General features: G+C 42.0%; 1 protein-coding gene across 11 annotated transcripts in view; it reads right to left on the bottom strand.

Annotated features, from left to right (window-relative positions):
* Nucleotides 1-21,537, bottom strand: part of ntng1a (netrin g1a) — a 127,014-nt gene that overhangs the window by 32,478 nt on the left and 72,999 nt on the right. For all 11 annotated transcript variants that reach the window (XM_014338153.2, XM_005936530.3, XM_042226604.1 and 8 more), the window contains exon 4: nucleotides 11,487-11,659. In XM_014338153.2, coding sequence (XP_014193639.1) covers nucleotides 11,487-11,659 — 173 coding nt within the window. The remainder of the gene's footprint in view (nucleotides 1-11,486; nucleotides 11,660-21,537) is intronic.

Raw genomic sequence — 21,537 nt, 5'->3', positions numbered from 1 at the left:
GCCACTTCACTGGGCTCAAGGCCATCGAACTTTTTCTCTCAGGTCATAATCTCAGACACCAGTGGCCCGTCATTACAATTATTCAGTGCTTTAGGCACAGCCTGTGGGGTCCTAGCAGATCCATGGATCTGAAGTCAGGTCACTGAAATGATTTTTAACCGCCATCCTTTCCAATTCCCCTTCACCTGCCCGGCCTCACCATTATGGGCCACTGGCTCCAATCTAATTTTGTCTTATCGCACAGGAAGAGCATTAGGAGCTGCATTTGTTGACTCCATTGATTTTTATGTGTTGCGCAGAGATCGCAGTTCTGAGCTGCTAGGCTGGTGAACATGATCTCCTCGGGCCGTGTGATTCACCGCACATTTGGGGTCAGCACATATGACGCATGTGCAGATCGGTGCATTACAACACAGTGCAGGCCGACTCATGTGGGGCACCAACCGATTTGCAACAAATCTCACTTCACAGTGTGGTTAGAAGTCTCATTGCTTGATGTTTACTCTATATCGGATGGTTTCCAGCTATGCTGTCAAACATCCAAGATCTCACTAATGGATTATCAGAAACCCATAATAAAATGTTCTCCCATGGATATTCAGCCTTTAAATCTTTGGCATGCATTCTGTTGCATCACTGAACTGGCTCGTCTGTCATTTATTCAGTGTGTCTGCACATGTGCAGACACTCATCTTAGGAAAATTTCTGCATGCTTTCTAGATTTTACTGTCAAGAGCGTTCGTTAGCATGGGGCTCAGCTGGTGTGTGCTTGCGCGTGTATGACCGTGCGTGTCGCTGTGTTGTTTCTGTCTGTATCACTTCTGTTCTGACCTTCAATGTGTCTCACCTGTTTGCTTTGGCAATACCTGGACTTCCCTGGAAAGGCGCTTATCAGCTGAATTTCCACCGCAGGCAAAGTTGGTAATTACTTTCCGAGGCTGCCATCGTTTTATAGCAATCCATCATCATCTAGAGCTCTTTGGCTATATAGAGCTCAGTGGTGGTGACAGGCATTGCTAACTGGTTAGCAGCGGAAAGACTGCCAAAACACAAGCATACAGCATGCAAGCTGATTGAATTCCTCAGGAGCAAAATTACGTCTTGCCCGGTTTCCCTGCTACGTCTTAAAGCCTTAAAGTCCCCAAGAGCCAAGATGGACAAAGCACAGTTAAGATTTCAGGGATGGAACGAGGTGTGCATCAGTGGCAGCACAAAAAGTGAGAAGGAGGGGGGGGGGGAAGAATCTGGAGATGGAAGAAACAAATATTTGAAAGAAAGATTACCGTCACAGCTGCACAGAGCCGAGATGTGGAAAAGACAGAGTAAACAAGCTTGGTCTCTGGGGTGGTTGGGGGTGTTGTGGGGGAGAAAAAGAAAGAGAGGGAGAAAGACAGAGTGAGCATGAAACAAAAGAAAGAGATGGAGCGAGCACAGGCAGAGGCAAGAAGAAGAAGCAGGAGAGAAAAAGGTAGCGGGGAAGATGGGCAGTAGGAGAAGCAGAATGACAGGATGCAAAACAACAGCCAATAAGTTTTATAGAGAACAAAGAAGGAGAATGGGGGGTAAAATGAAAATTCAAATGAGTGGGTGTTATACATGAGAGCAAAGCTCCTGAATGAATGTGTGTAGATGCATAAACATATGACACTAATTGAAATCACAGTAGAGCTCAGAGATGATGAAAAACCCACATTTAAAACATTTATTGGTCCTCACTTAAATTCAAAAGGAAATGACAGACCTTCCTTTTTATCGAGCCACGAAGCTAAACAAAAGAAGAAAACACTAAGCGCTAATTTTCTTTAAATGATATTTTTAACAAATGTACTGTGTGGATTGGTTAGTAAAGCAAAGTCTTACTACTGCAGTTGGTAAAACATCACACAGGATTCATTTTAATGCTTTTTGCAAAAGAACCATTTTTTAAGACGGGTGTTTATATCTGCCCAAATCTGCCCAAGTACAGTAATTGTAAGAAAGAGTGAGCTTTATTCCACGGTGGCACCATCAGTTCCTGAGGGATTTGGTTTTGCTGCTGAAACATATAAATCTCACAAAAGGAGGAAGATCGATCAGGCAACCTAAATATGTGTGTGCGCGTGTGTGTGTTTGTTCACATTCCCATGATCAGCTCCCTCAAGTTGGCACTCATTATAGAAAAACCACACAAGGAAAAAATTAACATGCTATGTGTAAGTCCAATGAAATAATACTTGATATTGTCACTGCCGGCTCCAGATATCACAGCGCTTCTCATCATGCTAATGTGGAACGTGGGAGAGGCAAGGTGTTCTGCGTGAGTGGGATACTGAGGGTTGGGGGTGGATCTTCTCTTCCAGCTGGGGGTGGGGAATGAATCCTGCTGGAGAAATCCACTGCATGTTCGCGCCTTTCACTGCTTTGATCAAAGGGGATCCATAAACTCCGAGGCTGGCTTTAGCTAAATCTGAACAAGTGCCTCTTAATCCTTCTCTGATAAACCAATCTATTCATTTTATCAAGATGCAGAATGAACAAATCGGGACTTAATTAATCTGAACGTTAGGCGTCGTTGGATGAAAATGACATTCTCTGAGTGCAAGGAAGTTGCAAAAGTTTAAAAGAAAAGAAGAAAAACTATCTATCATTTCCTCCTTACTACGGCCATTAAAATGTCTAGACACTAGCACCAAAGACTTTCAATTAGCAGTGTCAGTCAAACACATCACACGATGAAAAACCTGCACGCCGGCCCCTCGATAAACCAAAGCATACATGTGTGCCGTGCAACAGTGTGATCGTCATAAAAAGGTAATAGCTACAGGTGACTGGTAGGATATGTTATTATGGCTGCCATAACAGCTATCATCAAACTCAATGACTGAACTTTTACAAGGCTGTCACAGTGCAGCAGAGCCATGCTCCCCTCATAACTTCACTGCTTACATCCCCGCGCTGACACTGGTCACAACCTTCAAAAGCCTTTCTCTTTCCTGTCCCACCAGCTTGTCTTTCACTGGTGATGTTCATCGTTTCTTCCATCTGCATTTGATGAAGACAGAATACACCTATACATGCATGAGTGCATATACTGTAAGGAGATATGAAAGCAATTTGAAATGGATTTGAAGGCAGTGTGAGTAGTGACGCACAAGTACAAAGCTGGTCTTATTTTAAATCTTAAGGAAATTCATATGTGTTTGTGCGACTTCACAGACTACCCGCTTCCTATTGTTCTACTTCCCCATGCTGTCTGCAACAGCTCATTCACTGCTGAACATGTAGCAGCTGAGGATGTATGCTTTTATTTTTAAAAGTGGTTTAGTAATATCCTAAAACAGGTCAGCACTGCAGCCTATCCCAGCTCGTATGTTGTTTCTCTCCAAGTTAAAACTGAGATTAAAACATCTCTTTTTCCAAGCGTGACCTGACCAAGAGAGCAGAAATTTTTTTTTTACAGATACAGACACAAACAATATAAGGAGACAAATACAAAACTCACAGCTGCCAGAACTTCCTTCCTGTTAAAAGGGAGTTTTTCCTTCCCACATTCACCATGTGCTTGCTCATAGAGGGTCGTGTTACTGTTGGGGCTTTAACTTAGAATAGAAAATTTGGCGCTATATAAATAAAAATGAATTGAACTGATTTGGAGTATAAATGAGTGTTTAGGTGTTAGTTTAGCAACTGAGAAGAAAATATTGATCACCTAACTTTGAAACATATTAACTCAGTTTCTCTTAACTTTCTTTTCACACACACAACTAACAACATATATGGATATGTGAGCTTCATGTTGGTTACTTTTAAAAAGTCAGGTCAGCAGGCAGTCTTACTAGATTGGAACTACAGCATGCAGAGTGCACCCAGCCCCATTAGGGTAGACAGAAGGTGACTACTGCGCATTTCTCTCATGTGTCTTTGTGAGTTGCTTAGCTCACCGAAAGGGACGGATGTACTGAAGAAATTGCTCAATTATGCATTTTTGCAAATGAGATCGCTCCTTCTCTCCCACTTTGTGCCCATGTGTGATGGGTGGGGGCAGCTGTCTTTCTCACCGTGCAGCACACTTGCACACAGAGAAGCCGTGCTCTTAGCGACATCGGTAGAGTGAACTAAATGTTCAAAAGTGCGATTACACTTCGCTAAAGCTGACGTGCAAGAAGTGCTTTACACATATGGTAAAAGTCACATGTGCACCATGGATCTCTCCATCACTGCTGTGGGTGCGTCTGAATGAAGTGCTGAGGAGCATTAACTGAAAAGTGAGTTACATCAGAATAACAGACTGCTGCCACTTTAACAGACTGATGAAGTCAGGAATGTTACCTACAGATGACCCTGAAACCCTGAAAGCTGAAAGTGTTTTTTAAACAGAGCAAGGTATTTTCAACATAGAAGTTCTAAACATGCCAATTTTCTTTAGAAATCATAAATCATATCATAAAATTCGCACACAATAACAGAATAATAAAAAAAAAAATTGACCAGGTTCGATGTTATTAGCCTACTGAAAACAGATCTTTTTGTAGACCAATAGCACAAACCAGTGCTGTGAAAACATGTGTTTTAACTTTGTAATGCTTGAAGCTGGTAAAACTGAGGGTTATCTTCCCATTTACATACAGTACAAAAACTTAAGCAGGGGTTTGAGCTGACACTGTCACTGAGAAAGCATTATGCCAATAACTAAAGTTGGGAATTGTAGTCTCAAAGAAGACAGTCACTGGGACCCTGCACGGGAATGAACTGCGAGGTTGCAGACCAAGAAAAACTTCACCTCTGCAGAAAAGTTGCCTTCAAGCCAGACTCAAGCAAGCTAATGACAACCTGCAGACAAATTATGCATACTGAGATGAAACCGTTTGGAGAAAGAAGGGAGAGGCATACAACCCAAAGAACAACATACCCACAGTGAAGCATGGTGGTGGGAGTATTTTGCTGTGGGGATGCTTAAGTATATCTGGAACTTGGAATCATCAAGGCCAAAGAAATTACAAAAAAGAATATGTGAAGATTTTGAAAGGAAACCTCAAGCACTCAACAGCAAAATGGTTCTGTCTCATCACTTCCAATGCGACAGCGACCCAAAACATAGATCGGTCCTGGCAAAGTACTACCTTCAGAAGACCAAAGCAAACATTATTAACTGGCCTCCCAAAACCCTGACTTGAATCACAATGAAAATCTTTGGGGTGAACTGTAGGCCAAGATCCAAGCCAGAAGACCATCAAATCTGAGGGAGATTAAGAGATTTGCCAGAGAAGAAAGGGCTGAGGTTGCTCAGGAGACGTGTGTGAGACTTACCGAAGTCTGCAACAATGACTGCAGGCTGCTAGCCAGCAAACAGGATACACAGTTTACTATTAACATCAGGGAGGCTAATAATTTTATCCATCTGTATTCCATGTGTGAAAAGAAGTTATCAGGTTTATGTGTTTCTTTCAAAAAAATTCAAAAAACTTGTATTTTTGACTTCTCAAGTTTATCTTAGATGCATGTACTCTCTCACTGTTTCCCAATATTGTACATACTCTGTATCATACGTTCTCTAAATCAAGAGATCCAGTCTGTAAAGTGACAACAAAATGTGAAGTGTTTTGAAGAAGATGATGCTTCATGAGCATAGTACCATATCACCCCATGAGAGCACTTCGCTCTCACATGCACTAAAGCATATAGTTAGGGCTGGATCAGGTGACCCTGAATCCTCCCTTAGTTATGCTGCAATAGGTGTAGGCTGCTGGGCGATTGCCATGATGCATTGAGTTTTTCCTTTTCAGTCACCTTTCTCACTCACTATGTGTTAATAGACCTCTGCACTGAATCACACGCTCTCTTCCACAGCATGTGTTTATCCTGTCTTCCTTCTCAAACCCCAGCCAGTCTTGGCAGATGGCCCCGGCCCTTCCTGATCCTGGTTCTGCCGGAGGTTTCTTCCTGTTTAAAGAGAGCTTTTCCTTCCCACTGTTGCCAAAGTGCTTCCTCATAGGGGGGTCATGTGATTGTTGGGTTTTTCTCTGTATGTATTATTGTAGGCTCTACCTTACAATATAAAGCGCTCTGAGGCAACTGTTGTTGTGATTTGGCGCTGTATCATTTTTTTTATTGAACCGAATTGAAATTGAATGAATGGATCTTTGCATACTGACATCATACACATGCAGTACTTGAACTAACTCATTTCTTTAGCACACAAACTGCACAGAGAAACATGGGTTCTCTAAATCAAGTCATCCATTTGAAGTGCATACACGGATTCTGGGTTTAATATAACACAGAGGATATATTTTTACAATCTGAATTCAACTTTTCAGAGGCCACCAGTTTTCTGCCCCCTCCACCGCCAGCTTCTATTTCCCTCAGTGTCCTCAGCCCTACAGTGAAATGAACTGCCATGGTTAATTCTCCAACTGATCTCTCTCCTTCTGTCTCCACAGAGGAAGGAAGCAAGAATGAGTGAGGATGAGAGAAGCATGGGTGGGGTGGCTGGGTGGGTGGGTGTGTGTGAGGGGCTGAGGGGGTGAGAGACGCAGATGAAAAGAGCGAGAAAGACAGAGCCACCCCAGAAGGCTGAGTTAGCTGTGACAGAGAGCGATGCCCACTTCCCCTCCTTCTATCCTTGCCATTCCTTTTTTCATCACTTTCTAAATCCCGCTCTTCTTCTGCGCTCTCAACACAGAGCCATTGTAAGACGACATATCAACGACCCCCCAACCCCACCACCCACACACACACTGCACCCCTCCCCGCACCCAGACTCCACACCCTCTCTGAATGATGATTCATCGAGCTCCTTATCACATCAGACTACTTGATGGGCATAGTAAAAAGAAATTAAATCTTAATTAAATTTTCATCTTTGACAAATTTGTCTCTGCAGAGCTGCCATATGCTCGCTGGGTTTGGGGGAAAACATTGAGAGGGAAGGAGACTTTTGGAATTGGTGTTGAATGGGCTTGAAAATTACAAAACAGCACAAGGTGCATTTTTCTGTCAGCCTTGAGCATTTTCTTTTCTATTCAGGAGGGATAACCTTGCATTCCTATAGATTTTTCACAGCGTTATTACATTATGGATTTTTCTTCCTCCAAGACAAAGTATAATAACGCACTTTATACTCGGACTGTTTTTCATCACTTGCAGGGCAAAGGGAGCATGTGTGCGTGAGTGTGTCCTTGTGTAGTTATGAATGTGTGTATGTTTGTGTGCATGCAGGCCTGGATGATCACCTGTGTGTGTGTGAGTGTCACCTTTTTTTAATAATGTGCTGTCAATCTGGGCTCTGGGAATGGGCATTTCACTAACCCTCCCTAAGTCTCATAACGTGGATCCTCTGGGAGGTAGAATAAGTCATCAGTGGCCGGCGGCCGGGAGCCCTCGAGCGCCGCAGAGAAAGGCAGAAATCACAGCGGATGCAATAAGGAGACAGGGTGGAATAAAAGTTGGGCTTTCATATTAATGCCACGGCACTCAAAGTTATAGCCCTGCTGCTCATCACTCTTTCTGGAAATGATGTAAGGGAGGAGTAGTGGCTGCTCTGGAGCCTGTGTTCATGAGGGGCAGTTGATACTCACTGTTTTTGTGCTAATTGTTATGTTAAATACACTCACAGATCCATCGCCTATTTACACACTGAAGTCTGCTAACAGCAGAAAGTCTAAAGGTGAGACGCAGGACCCGGATCATCTCCCAGCCCCTCATTTCAATGACACTAAACTGCTGTATGAACAGAGTACTTCCCATATTGTGTGTGTACCCCAGGAAGAACACACATTCCTGCCTTTCAGTTCAGGAACAAAATAAACAGCGAGCAGTAAGAGTCTGGGGGGAAAGAGGCCATGAAATGATAATATATTCCATATTTCTCAAGCTCATAGACTGCTGTATTTCTCCTTCTTGGCAAGGGAAGTTTTACTGTAAATTCCAATATTACAAACAGTTGCCTTCATGCAGTTGTATACTTCTTTCCCTGAGGTTTGCTCAGGGCTGCAAGTGAGATTCAACAAACTTTCTTAAACTCACATTTTTAAAATCAATTAATTATGATTAATGTGATGAAGGTGATGATGATCATTTGGCTGCTGGGGGGCAGTGGGAGCAAGCTGAGAACAAAGCATTTTCATTTCATCACCTTACACAGCACGGAGAGCTTTCAAATGAAGTCATGACTCTGGCCACCTGGTGAACCCAGGACTAATTTTCACTCCTCGTTGTTATTTTGTTCCCTTGTCTGCACTGTGGTTTGTTACCAACTGCCGAGGTTTGATGTCAGTTCACTAGTTGAACTCTCTCTGCTTGGTTCATCCACAAAACTGCATTTGAAAAGCAAAACAAAAAGTATTAAAAAGTGTAAAACAAAGAATTCCTTGTTGTCCTTGCATTAAGTCAGATATAAAACATGGGTCCACACCAGCAAATGTTCTTCAGGCTCTGTGAGAAGAAGATGTGATGTGACGTCATGCCAACGCATTAGACAAAAGGAGGTTGGCCCACTTACTTCAGCTCGAGCAGGAGTAATTGCCTCTGTTCTACATTAGCATCGCAGCTGCAGCTTAACAACATTATTTATTAACTGTAATCCGTGTTGTTTATTAGTGGAAAGCTCGAGCCCACTTCAAAATATAACAATATGAGATTATGCAATCTGGATGCACAATTTCCCCATTGGCGACATTTGTTAGCATTCTACTTTTTAATTGTGACATTCCTTTGTGTTTCCGAAAACACCTCGGGATCAAAAGTAGAGAAGCCTTCTGCTAAATGCGCATTTCAAAATCGCAGAGAGCCGCCCCAACCTTTGTCCCCCTGACCAACGCCTCCAGCGCTTCCGGTGGATAGCGAGGTTTTCCCAACCCGTTTGAGAGTCACAGTCTCTCCAGCGTATCCTCAGTCTGCTCAAAACATCTCACCTTTGAGACGCCCAGGAGGCATCCCTAGCGAAACGCATTAAAAGTAGCCAGTGGCTACCCCATTGGCTACTTTTAATGCAGAGCAGCAGCGGCTTTACTCTGAGCTCCTCATGAATGACTAAGCTCCTCATCCAATCTCCAAAAATTCCTACCTTACAATGGTGAAGAGGTCTGTATGCCTGAGTGATCCCAGGAGCTGTGCTGTCAGGTCCAACTGGGCCCTACAGTCCTGGTTAAAGGGCCAAACTAATGCGGTCCTACTGACCACTATGAACTCCTTGCATCTTTTGAGCAGGACTGAACAACACGACGCAGCCAAGACGTAATTTTTCAAAAGCATGAAAAAGTAAAGGAGCACACGTATGTGTTGGTTTGTATTTAGCCTAATGTTACATAACTTTGTAAGCAGCCTGTTCTACTGCAACTTCTCGAAATTCCTGTTTAGTAGAAATAAAAGTTTATAACTAATAAAGTTGTAATGCAGTTTAGAATTTTAAGCAAAATAATCATGTGGTTGCTGAAACTCCCACAGATTTATATAATCAAGAAAATCTATTTTGCCTGAAGGATGGAAAGAAGTATGAAAAAGGGCACACACTGTTAACAGGAAAACTACAGGCCCGTAAGTCTGACATCTACAGAGGCGATGCAAAACCCCATCAGTACCTTTATTGTTGACAATGCGCCACGTAGAATTTCATCAGTGAGCAGGTGCATTTAGTTTCTTAGGTACACCTGTTTACCTGACAGTAAATCTCTAATTAGCCAATCACATGGTAGCGATTGAGTGCAAGCATGGTCAAATATCAAACTGAGCGTTGGGAATATTGAAGATGATTTAAGTGATTTAAGTGTCTCTGAAAGTGACAGGTTTTTTACTTACCGCCCTGGGCTGGTTGCTAGTTTAGTTTCGTTCTTAAATTAAAGCAAAAAAAGTGATAGAAAACGAGTTTGCACAAGAGCTACTAAACTAATCCAAGTGTCAAAGGGCTGTCACCTGTGGACAGGTTAAGAAAGGTTCACAGATACCAGATGATACCACGGTTAAACCTGTGATCCTCTTTTGGAACAACATAGAAGATTTAACATCCTTTAAATAAATTCCACTAACCTTGTCCAGTAGTACTTAATAATATGGCCCACGACTAAGAGTGCTGTAATTACATGAAATTTCAATGTATTTTATTGGAAATTACATTGTAATTAATTTACGCGTGGCTAGTTAAAGGTAGGCACACTAGAATAAGGAGATAATAAGAAATAATTGCACTGTTAATATTTTATTAGTAATTTTAGGTAGTGAATGAGTAGTTTTAAGTACTGGAACTTCAAGTTTTTTTGGGGGGGTTGTTTTTTTGTTTTTTTTTGTTTTGTTTTTACAAAAAAGGAGACACAAATTACTCAATAAGTAATTTTAAGTGCTGCATAATTTGTTTGGAGTGACTTAACTTTGCTTAAACTTCCAGGTATTTTACAGGAAAGCAGACAATACTTCCCTCAACACTGCTTTTCAAAGTTATGCTTGGACAGTGATGATAAAAGACAACAAAGTTGACTCCATCATTTAAAGATCACACAGTCCTGCAGAGTCTGTTTGTTGTTGCTTTCTTTCTCTTGTAAGTTAGTAAGGGGAAACGGCCCTTATCACATTTATGTGGTAAAATACAAGTTAAATAATAGAGCATCATCATGCATAATGAATATTATATAAAGATGTATACATATCCAAAAAACGTACTTGTTAAGTGTTGAGTGTGCTTGCAATATAAGCTGGAGAAATACTGTTTGTTTCTCTGCAAAATTACCAAGAAACTACACAGTACTTCAATTTACTTAAGCAGTAGTTAAACAGTATTATTTGTGTCTCCTTTCTACTTATATTTACCTACAGTATAATTATTTCTTTGTTTCCGGTAAAAACCTGACTTATTATTCCCTTGTTCTAATGTACCTAGCTTTAAATATCTGTAGGTAACTAAAATTACATTGTAATTTCAAGTGTTAATTACAGGGGACTTACACTAGTTTGCTAAAGTGCTACCCACGTTTCTCTAAAAAAAGGGAGAAAAATGATTCTTTTTTTGCACAGGCTGCATCAGCGTATAACGAGCTTCCAGAGGACGTAGTGCAGGTTCTTTCACTTCACTCTAATTAGAGCGGTCGAGAAAAGGACATTTTCTAGAATACAGAGCTGTAGAAGAGAGAACAACATCCTATTTACACTGTGGTCTTTTAACTAGACTGCACTCTGGTCTGGAAACATTTGCTTCAACATAACATCACTAATCATACACACATCTTTTTTGCATGCTGTTAATTGCTTCACTTTGCTTTGAAACGCCACAGCTCAGCATCTCTGAATGCAACGACCGTCTGAACTCTCTAAAAGGACACACAGGATACTGATAATTAGGACTGGACTTTTATCACTTGTCTCTGTAGATGCATTTTTTTAAAAAACAAATTCAACAAATTTTCCATTATTTTGTTGAGATCTATAAGACCTCCTGAAAGTCCTACACTGCCATGTCATCCATCTTTTTAATTAGCCAACACGTCAGAGGTGTGCTTGTGTTCGAGTGTGCGTGTACTCACAGATATTTGCGGTGCCCTTGGGTATGGGCAGGTATGAGCCAGCACTCCACGCTCGCCCCTGGTAGTTCCTCTTACAGCGGCCGCAGTCGGGCCCAGTGGTGTTGTGTTCACACTCACAGCTCAACTTCTCTTTGTCATACACGCAGCTGTTGGCGTGAAGATTGCACTTGCACCTGTCAAAGCAGAGGAGGGGCAGGGTTGAAAGAGGACAGGCACGTCAACATGAGTGAATTTTCCGGTGCTGAATAGAGAACAGACGGCTTTTATTTTGTTGGACAATGCTGCTGAAGGGCAGTGTGTCCTTGAATAGCAGTGGCACTGGAACACAGGCAGAGCTGCTAAAACAGTCGCCTTCTCAACTTCAAGAACTGCTAGTTCAAAGAAGGCAGGCGACTGCACGAATGAATCCGGCATCATTATTTCCTCCGCTTTTTTTCTCCCCCTCTCCACTCGGGAAGGTAGCTCGGTTTTAATTGTCCCACTGGAGGATGCGTAATTGTTGTAAGGTCACAGCTGATGGACACGAGAAGATTGGGAGGGAGAGGGGGACAAAGAGGTGCAGGGAGGGCCGAGGAAAACAAGCTAAGTTAAATTGCGAAACAAGCACTTGGAGATTGAAGACGTCGAAAGGCTCGCAGCTCCGAAAGATGACGAATACCTCGGAGTCAGCCAGAGGGCGGCGTGGAGCAACAGCATGACTACCTTCTCCATGACAAATTAATATGAGATGAGATCTCAGAAGCACATTTTCAGTTTGGAAAGAGGGACTCCCTCAAGGTGCACTAAATCCTCACTCACATCCTGCTCACTAGAACATCCATTTAACAATAAACTCAGCAGATTCATTTTCTGCTGTGGCTAGATGAGTATTGGGGGTGGGGGTGGGGGGGGGTGTATCTGTTAATTTAATTTATGAGCTTCAGTCAAGCACTTTGAATTTTTAGACCTTTGCTGCAGACAACAACATGACTGAATGTTTCCACATTTCTCAGAGATGAGCTGTGAAAATTTGGTGACAATGCATTCTAACATAGTCTGATTTAAACATGAAGTAGGAGTAGGAGAATATTCCCTGCCCACAAGTGGATTAAAGGATTAAAAAAAATCTTTTATACTCAATGGCTGTCTACATTTCTACTTTCAGGTTCCGCCAGTGTTATGTCGGTGGTTTTGTTATTTTGTCCATTTTCTTTATAAAATCACTACTTTTATTTTGACAGCTAATGCTGAAAAAGGTGGCACGACACACTCCCCAAAATCATCACCGTCAAGCATAACCGTGTTGTTTTTAAAGAGTACCTGCCATGATCCCGAGCCACTGCCTGCACTGGCTGAAACAGGCATGACTCACCATAGATTAATGGTGCTGTATTTGTTTAGTTTGAGAGAGGAGGAAAAATGCTGAGAGTCAGGTAAAATGCCACTGTTCAAGCCTGTCTCAATCATTTTAAAGTGCAGTTTCATTCAGCATACTGGGAGTCCGTTACAAATGTCTTTTCTTTCTTCTCAAATCAAAAGAAATGTACACAAAAAGAAAGAAAATTTGTGTTTGGTCGATTATTCCTTTGTTGTAAGAACGCTTCTTGGTAATCAATCTTTTACTGTTGGAAAGCCTATTTATTGCTGTGAATGACCACAGCAGACCCGGTGACATCAACATGCTTTGCAGCATTCTTTATTAGCACACACGGTTGCTGTTCACAATGCACACAGTGCTGCAGCTCTCCCGCTGCTCAACATTACCACAACAACCCCAACCACAGGAGACAGTACAATATTTAAGTCGACGGGGCGTGATTGCAGATGCCGTACAGGTGCGTCCGCCTTCCCTGCACGGTACCGCAGGCCCCGCCCGACACAATTGCACTTTACATGTTATCACATTTGTAAGGAAAATGCATTTGTGGGTTGAGCAACAGAGTTGAGTCGATGAGTTGTACCCATGAAAAACTTGCTAAATCTTCTCTGTCAATGCCAAACAACTTATTCTGATGTAGATGCTTGTTTGGTGTCATTTATTGGATGTCTGGATGATTGAAAGCTGATGAAACAGAGTGGCAGTTTAACAGCTTACTCATTTAATAAAGAGGGGCCTCAGTAGCATGTGGAAGAACCACTAAATGCCCACAACAGCCTGGCGCCTCCTCTGCATGCTGATCACACATTGGTGTGGGGTGGCATTACATTCTTCAACCAGCATTTGTTGCAAGTGATGTGGTTGTGTTGGTCACACAATAAGCTGTTTGGCATTGGCAGAGAAGATCTAGCATGTTTTTTAATGGGTACCACTCATCGACTCAACTCTGCTGCTCAACATACTAAAACATTTTCCTTACAAATGTGGCAAAATTTAAGGGGAAATAAACTGGCCTTTTATCTGTTAGTGAGAAACGTCAGTACCAGCTGGCCTCTCTCACCCTGCCCATCCTGCTTTGCCACATCATGACTCATAAATAAACACAATAACTCCTAAAAGTTTTAAATCACGCACTGTCTCTGACCCTGGAAATGCACGAACCTGCTGTTCACACCCCTAAATGAAATGCTGCAGAGCTAATGAAGGTATTTAAGACAAACTGTCAAGAACCCCGCGTTTCACTTATAAATGTCACCAGCTGCAAATTATATCATTTACAGCTAATTACCATGAAGTCTGTAAATAATAAGCCAGCATTGTTATTTGGCTATTTTGTTTTTTTGGGGGGTTTTTATGGCTAGCTCGCTTCACTTTTTAACACCATTCCAAGAACACGAGGAGCACACTGTGTGCTTTTGTAATTTAGCAACACTAGCGTAGTCACATTCATTTCAAATATTCCATGCATATCGTATCATTTTAAATCACACAAAAGTTCTGATGTGGGACATCTGTTGTTTTGAGCAAGTGGCACAGAAACTAAAAGGTGTGAAAAAGCTTTCTCGCTAAGTAATGCTACGGCTTTTATTTCTCGTGATGTCAGGTATATTTTTAATAAGCCGCTGCTACCTTATGCTGGTTGTCTCATTTTCAGGTTACACTGTAGCAAAAGGCTGCGCATAATAATTAGGCTGACACCTACAACTTTAGTGTTTCTAAGACAACAAAAGCTTATTTCATGGATCTCCCTATACTTTTTTTTAAACTACAAACGTGAAAGCTCATCCAAAATGGATATGATTAACTGGAAGCATTCAGATCTGACATGCATTACAACCACGTGAAATGAGTCTATTTATTTCCGCCTGATAAATGGGTGCACAATACTATTAATGCTATTAACCCAGGAGTCACTCCTACTGGTGTGCCTAATATAAACCTTCTCGACTTTACTTTCAATCCAGAGGAGTGGTGGCTTCATTCTGACCTTTTCTGGAAAAACTAAGCTCCTCGTCACGTCTCCAAAATCATGACCACACAATGATGGAGGTGAAAGGACTATCGAGTCAGGAAAAAGTAAATAAGATATCCAGCTAACTCACCACGAGCAGTGATACCAAACTCCTCAATGCATTTAGAGCCCCAGTGGGGCATAAGCTGCATGAGGAACAGTGGGGGTCTATTGCTTTGTGGACTGGGAAACAATGGCTTGGTGTTGGCACGCTTTTCTTAGTTTTTGTGATACTTTCCTGAATTTTTACTCATGTAATGCATCTGTCAGAAAGCTTTCTGTTGTCTCGGTTCTGTGTTACAGATTAAAAAAGCGTTAAAAAAGAAATAAGAGCAGAAACATTTCACAGTCACCATGTGAGGCCCGTCTAAGAGTCCACTTTGAGCTTTGAGCTTGACTGGGAAATTCTTTTGTTACACTGGCTTAAACGTATCACAGCGTTACCCGGTCGACACTGAGACGCAGCAAAATTGATTGAGAAAAAGTGCCTCGAGTTGAGTTGACGTGCACGCGCAGCTAAAAATCAAGACAAGATCAGAATCGGGTCCCACGGAGTGCCGCTCAGCGCAGCTGCTCCCCACTCTGTTATAAAAATCTGATTTTTACAGTGCGTGTATGTGGAGTGGATAGGCAATGTGGTGTGAAATGACTTCACACAGAGCCCTTTGCGGTTTAACCTTCAGCTTCTTTTAACATCTGCAACATTTTAATCAGCGTCCAGAAGTGATAGTGCCGTCGGCATAATGACGGAGGCCGCCAGTGAGGCCCGCAGGGCCTCATACCCGCCAGTGCTGTTTTGCTTCCAATCAACATCGGCTCCTGAATGTGAACACCAGGGGACTCTCCCTCACTGCTGCACCAGCAACAACATCTTCAGAGAAAGAGCCAAGTAAAATTGTATTTAACAGCAATTTAATAGCAAATCTCCTCCAGGGTTTCCCACGAGTTCGATGTTGTGTCTTCGTTTCCTGTTGGCCCCGCTTTACTTTGAAAGCTCTGTGGCATGTTTTCTCCTACCTTATCATTCTCCTCATTTCTCTCTCCTCCCTCCACCTATTAGTCTGTCATTTTTTTACTTAGCTCCAGTCTCCCCCATTAATAAATATTCATGGACCTAAGGCATCTTTGTTTTTGTGTGGTGCTCTCAAAGTGATATTGCTCAAGGCATTATTGAGTGTGCCAGCCACCTGTGAGCTAAAGGTCCTGATATGTATTCACGAAATAACCCATGAGGCTGTGAGCTCAAATTGCTGGACTGGCAAAAAAGAAGAAGAAAAAAAAAAAAACAGGATGGAAAAAAACTTTGAAGTTTTGATTCCATTTTGTCCAAGAGAAAGGAGCGAGCATATTCTATCTGAGCAGGGTTTAAAGTTTTCCTTGAAATGTTGGAAATAGAAGATACTGTTGGGCACAAATGTATTTTTCCCCTTTATTCCGGTGCAGCAGAGCAGCCCGCTGAGACTTAACTTACCTGCAGCAGCTTGTCCATGACCTCTGCAGTAATGGGATTCTGATTGACACTGGGGGTGCCGACGACATATTGGAGCCTTTCCATTGATGACAGCAGCAACAACAAACATAAACAAGGCAACACAAAGCCGTTGTTTTCAGGAAAAAAAACCCTTATCCCTTCCATTGGTTCAGCCACTATCCGCATAATTCCTTTTAGCCGAGTTCATTCCCAGCCATCGCTCCATTTTGCTCGTTGCGGCATCAAAGCCAAAAGTATCAGCCACTAATTAATAGTAATTATCCACAATCCAAGCAACAACATCCCTGATGCACAAAGCTGCTGATCCCAACAAATTGAGCAGACTAAACTCAACACGGTCCTTAAGTGGGTTAACTAAGTGAAGCAATTAAATTTCAATCAAACGGCCAGGTGTTTTCATACTCAAGCCAACTGGGTCAAATGCTCGGTTAATAAATGCTTCTTTTAGTGCGTCTGCATTCAGTGTCTGCTGTACATGAGCGACAACACACCAGGGGTCGTAGGGGGGCAGGCGATAGGGTGAGGGGCAGCTGGATCAGAGGACAGTACAGCTTAATGATGTGTGATCAGAATGGAATTGAAAAACAGGAATGGCTGGGAGAAAAGGTCTTGGGGTGTGTGCTTAAGTGTGATTGGTAAATTGTACAATATATTTGTCCCGCATGATCTCATCCCACACACACACACACACACACACACACACACACACACACACACACACACACACACACACACACACACGTGCATCTATCGTAATATCCTGCATTGACATGTAAGCTTGCAGCTGCTGTCTGTAGTAAGTTAAAATGGATCAGCTTGCCTGCTAACGTGTTACCTGCTAATTGCCTCTTCTACCTCTTGCCCCCCTGTTCCCGGCCTGCGGTGCATTGTGGGAAGTGGAAGAAGTGAGATTTCAGCAACAGCTCTCCTGGGATGGACCTCAGCCCCCAACCTCCCCCCTAATTATATCCGCCTTCCCCATCGCTCCCTCTCTTCTCACTAGAAAGCAGACGGTTAGAGAAAAGTGCAGGCTGTGAGAAAAATCACGGCAGATTCACCAAACTCCTCGCCTCTTTCGGGTTTAACTTGCACGAGAGAATACATTTACACAGCCGATGAACGAGCAGACCTTACAGATCTGTTAAGTGAATACGTTCGCAGTTTAACCTTACAGGAGAGATGCTGAACATAAAATGCCTTCATACGTCGATTTGAATTCCTCAACACAATACCCAGCTTTAAACAACCCGAGTGCTTGTGACCTCCACCTTTCGATTTGGTGGAAATCTTTTTATTCTTATTTTCTAACATATTAAACATTTATTTCTGTTACCTTCTAGTCTGCTTTTAATTTATTCGCACAGCTGGCAGCAGGAGAGAGCAGGAGACAAAATATCAGTTTCAGAAAATGATGTGAGGCCAGAACGGGCAGTGCAAGCTACAGTCATAACAGCGAGTTGCACTGGCTGGCTGCACGCCTTACGATAATAAATACTGGACAAGTGATACGCTTAAGGAGGCAATTAAGTCTTGAAGTGGCACACACAGTGGGGAGCCTGTGAACTTAAAATTTGCAGGACTTTTAATTATTTCAGTGGTTGTTTTGGTGAGTGGATGAGCAACTCTTGCTTTCTGTTGCGTAATACTCTCAACATTATTCACTCTAAATTCAAAAAAACAACAAGATCTTGCCAGACTAACATAACCTTGACAATAAATACTTCTTTAAACCACTCAATCTATTACAATCCATATGACGCCTAGAAAACTTTACAGTATATTTTACAATTGCTGTGCAAACGTGGTTCTCCTTTTGTCTCATCCACTGAAAATGCAGAAAAGTGTAAATGCGGAGCCTGCCTGCATCAATCAGCCCGAGTCATCCATCTATCGAATCCTCAGCATTACTAATGTATGGGGTTGGACATGCTATCCAAGCAGGAGTCAATCAAGAGGTCTTTACTGCCTGTGACACGCCAGGCCAGTTCAATAGAATCGACATGCTGGGCCTCAGTGATACTGCGCTCAGCTAAAGACTACTGGCTGTGGACCCAGCGACAGCAAACGCACCGCAGAGGCATGAGAAAGCTCCATCATAGGGAAGACACACAGTTTGAGGTGAGGCCAGGTGGAGAAGCGACATTAGCTGATCCTATCATTTCATTGGAGACATTGAAGCCCTGGACAGAAGTAACTCCCTAAAGACGCCGCAGCATTGATCAGTTTGGGTCCGCAGACTGCGAGGGGTGACTGCTTTTGTTTGTGTGTGTGTGTGTGTCAGAGAGAGAGAAAGAGAGAGACAGAGAGGAAGGAAGCATTTGTAACGATGATTTGTAGTGATATAGAGTCAATCTGCAACCATACAACTAAAAAAAAAAGCATCAAAAAATAATAAAACACCCCACTTTTCCTTGTTTAGTCTTATCTCACTGCTTCCTACTAACATCACTATCCATTAAACTTTGGCAACACTCTTCTTTGTTATTTAATCCCGGTGTCTGGAGCAGACACTTCACACGGCTACACCCACTAGGGGCCATAATCTGAAACCAGGGTAAGACCCAAAGAGCAGGTGTAATTACAGAAAATGTTGACAGTTTTCCAGAGGGGTTAAGTCTTAGTACACTTTGCTCCTTATCCGGGGTGAGGGTCATTAGTAGCTCAGGTGGTTACTATGTTCGCTTCTTAAAAAAGAAAATCCCCTGAAAGACCTGTAGCGCAATCATCTGCAGTGAGTGAAATGAGGGATCGCAAGGCTTCCCGAATGAGCCAGAAGTAAAAGAACAAAGTGGGTGTGAGGAGGAGATAATTTGAGCCATACATCAAAATATAACTATCTGACTGACTCTGCTTTGTGATTGCAAATCTACACACAAGGACACTGTATTAGAAGGTATTTCTAGATAAAACTAAAAAAGAAATGAAAGTAAAAAGGGACATTTTTACAAACAACAGCTGAACAACACAAGCAAAATGCTATTAGGATCACTTTATGGGAGCTGTCCGTTCAGCACCACAGACACACAACCAATGACAACATGAGCTGAAATCTGTAATCGCTCTTTGGTCAGTGGAAATCATGCCAAAGTCGGACTCGAAAAAAATACTCAGAATATTCACAAAAATCTTGCACAATAATATTGTTATAACTATTAGTATTTATTTATTTATTTAGGATTTTTTTTTCTGATAATAATTAATTTACGTGGAAAAAATGTGCAGAAATGTATAAAATTAGATCCAAAAGTAAAAAAACAACAACACTGTACATTACACTTGGAATTGTGAGCTGTTTCTCTCCTTCTCCATACTTTATTCTTTCCATCATTCCCATCAACCAGGTTCATCTAGGTTTCATATGTCCAAAGAATCTTTCTCAGAGCTGTGGAGGCTCTTTTAGGTGTCTAACCTTGAGTGTAACCACTGGTCTCCACCTTGTTGTAAACCATCTGTACAGTATTTACATTCATGAAGAAATCGCTTGATACACCTACCACATGAAGGACGTTGATTGCATTGGTGTGGTCTGACCTTCTTTTTTATTTGGGAGGCATGGTGTGGCTAGTACACCTTCCCACTGTGTGCTGTCCACACTTCCATGTGTGTGCGTGCAGAGTTGGAAGTGGGGAAAGCAGCCACAAAACCCCAGCACGGAACAGATTCGGCACCAGTGACAATAGATAGGGCATCTATTAAGTCAGACATGATTGAAAAAGCTAGAATGGAAGTGGGTTGCAAAGTGGCTTGTAGATGTGTTGACACTGTGGGCAGTCTAATGTAGCTTAAACAGCTATTGGTTTGCCAATGGTGTACTTGCTGGTGTGGGCTGACACTGATATAAGAGACCTGCTGGGACTGAACTTGACTTGGACTACTTGAACTATCTATTAACTACAGTAGCAATCTTGGTTTTCTTTAATTCTGTTATATTTGAAATCTATAAATGGTTTTCACATTCAGATATCCAATCAACCAGTTCTTAAACACACACAATAAATACAGTATACTTTTATAACTTTAAACAGCATATTGCAGTGTTAATTATTATTCATTTCCAAATTATCTCAACTGCTCTAAAAGTGAAATCATTTACCAGAGATAAAAGAATATTTATGCTGCCATGGTGGTAATCAGCTGAGAAATAAAATATAAAATATGCTTTGTCTCTAACCCCCATCACCTAACATCACAGTCACCTTCAATCACAGCTGTTAACCCAAACCATCACTCAGTCATTACCTTGCAAAAAGTTACAGTACCTTCCTAAAGAACTGAAATCTGGAACTTTCCATATGGCACTTTTTCTTTGTTTGAATGCATTCTCCTCCTCCTTTGTTAGTTGCAGCTCTATTGTGCATTCCCATTCTGCTTGAAGGCTAAAGCACCATCAGATGGCAATACATAATGAGCACCTACATTCACTGGCCTCCGCAAAAGATAACTCGCTCAGAATGGCTTTTCATGTTTCAATGATCCCATTATCAGGCAGTTTTTATTCATCACTCCCTGTCGTCTTCAGATCAGAATCAAATATCTTGCTCGGGGAGGTTTTGGATCTTACCACAGAAATGCACACGCCGCTGTTGCTGTGTGTATTTATTTGTGATCGAGGTGATTTTGACAAACAGAAACAGTATGACGACGCTGTCAACAGTTCTCCCTCTGTTAGAAATGCTGTATCTGCTCCAGCTTGTGAGGGGGAAATACAGCCATATGGTGTTTTCTTCACTGACGAGGCTCTCTTCTCATGTCGCCTATGCCGATATGGCTAGCTCGGTGGGAGGTCTGACTGATAAAATGAAGCAAAACTCTTTTTGCTATTTCAGATTATGTACCACTGTAGAACTAATCATCACATTCTTTCAATGAGGTCATAATGAGCGTCTCAGTCGCCTTTTAGTTCTTAGTTTATTAGCATGTTTGTTGCAAAGTCTCACATTTGCTATTTTCAAGTCAGAAAGTCATTATAACAATAACTTTGAGAGACTATTTGGGACTGTCATGTAGCTGTAAGTAGGCGCTGTCTTACAATGATGTGTGGATACTGTTTAAAAGTGCTGCTTTGTGAGCCAACCCTACCAGACAAAACAGTATCTTGGTCCATCCACTTACACCCTGAAAAAAATGTTTTTTGAAATACTTTATTTTTTTAATGTCTTCTGGAAGGATTTTAAAATTCAATACATGCTGC

Source organism: Haplochromis burtoni, unplaced genomic scaffold (genome assembly GCF_018398535.1).
Source record: "Haplochromis burtoni strain Fernald_Lab_line unplaced genomic scaffold, NCSU_Asbu1 Contig_220, whole genome shotgun sequence".
Taxonomy (NCBI): domain Eukaryota; kingdom Metazoa; phylum Chordata; class Actinopteri; order Cichliformes; family Cichlidae; genus Haplochromis; species Haplochromis burtoni.
Note: the sequence above shows the minus strand (reverse complement) of the source record. Positions and strands in the feature narration are given on the sequence as shown.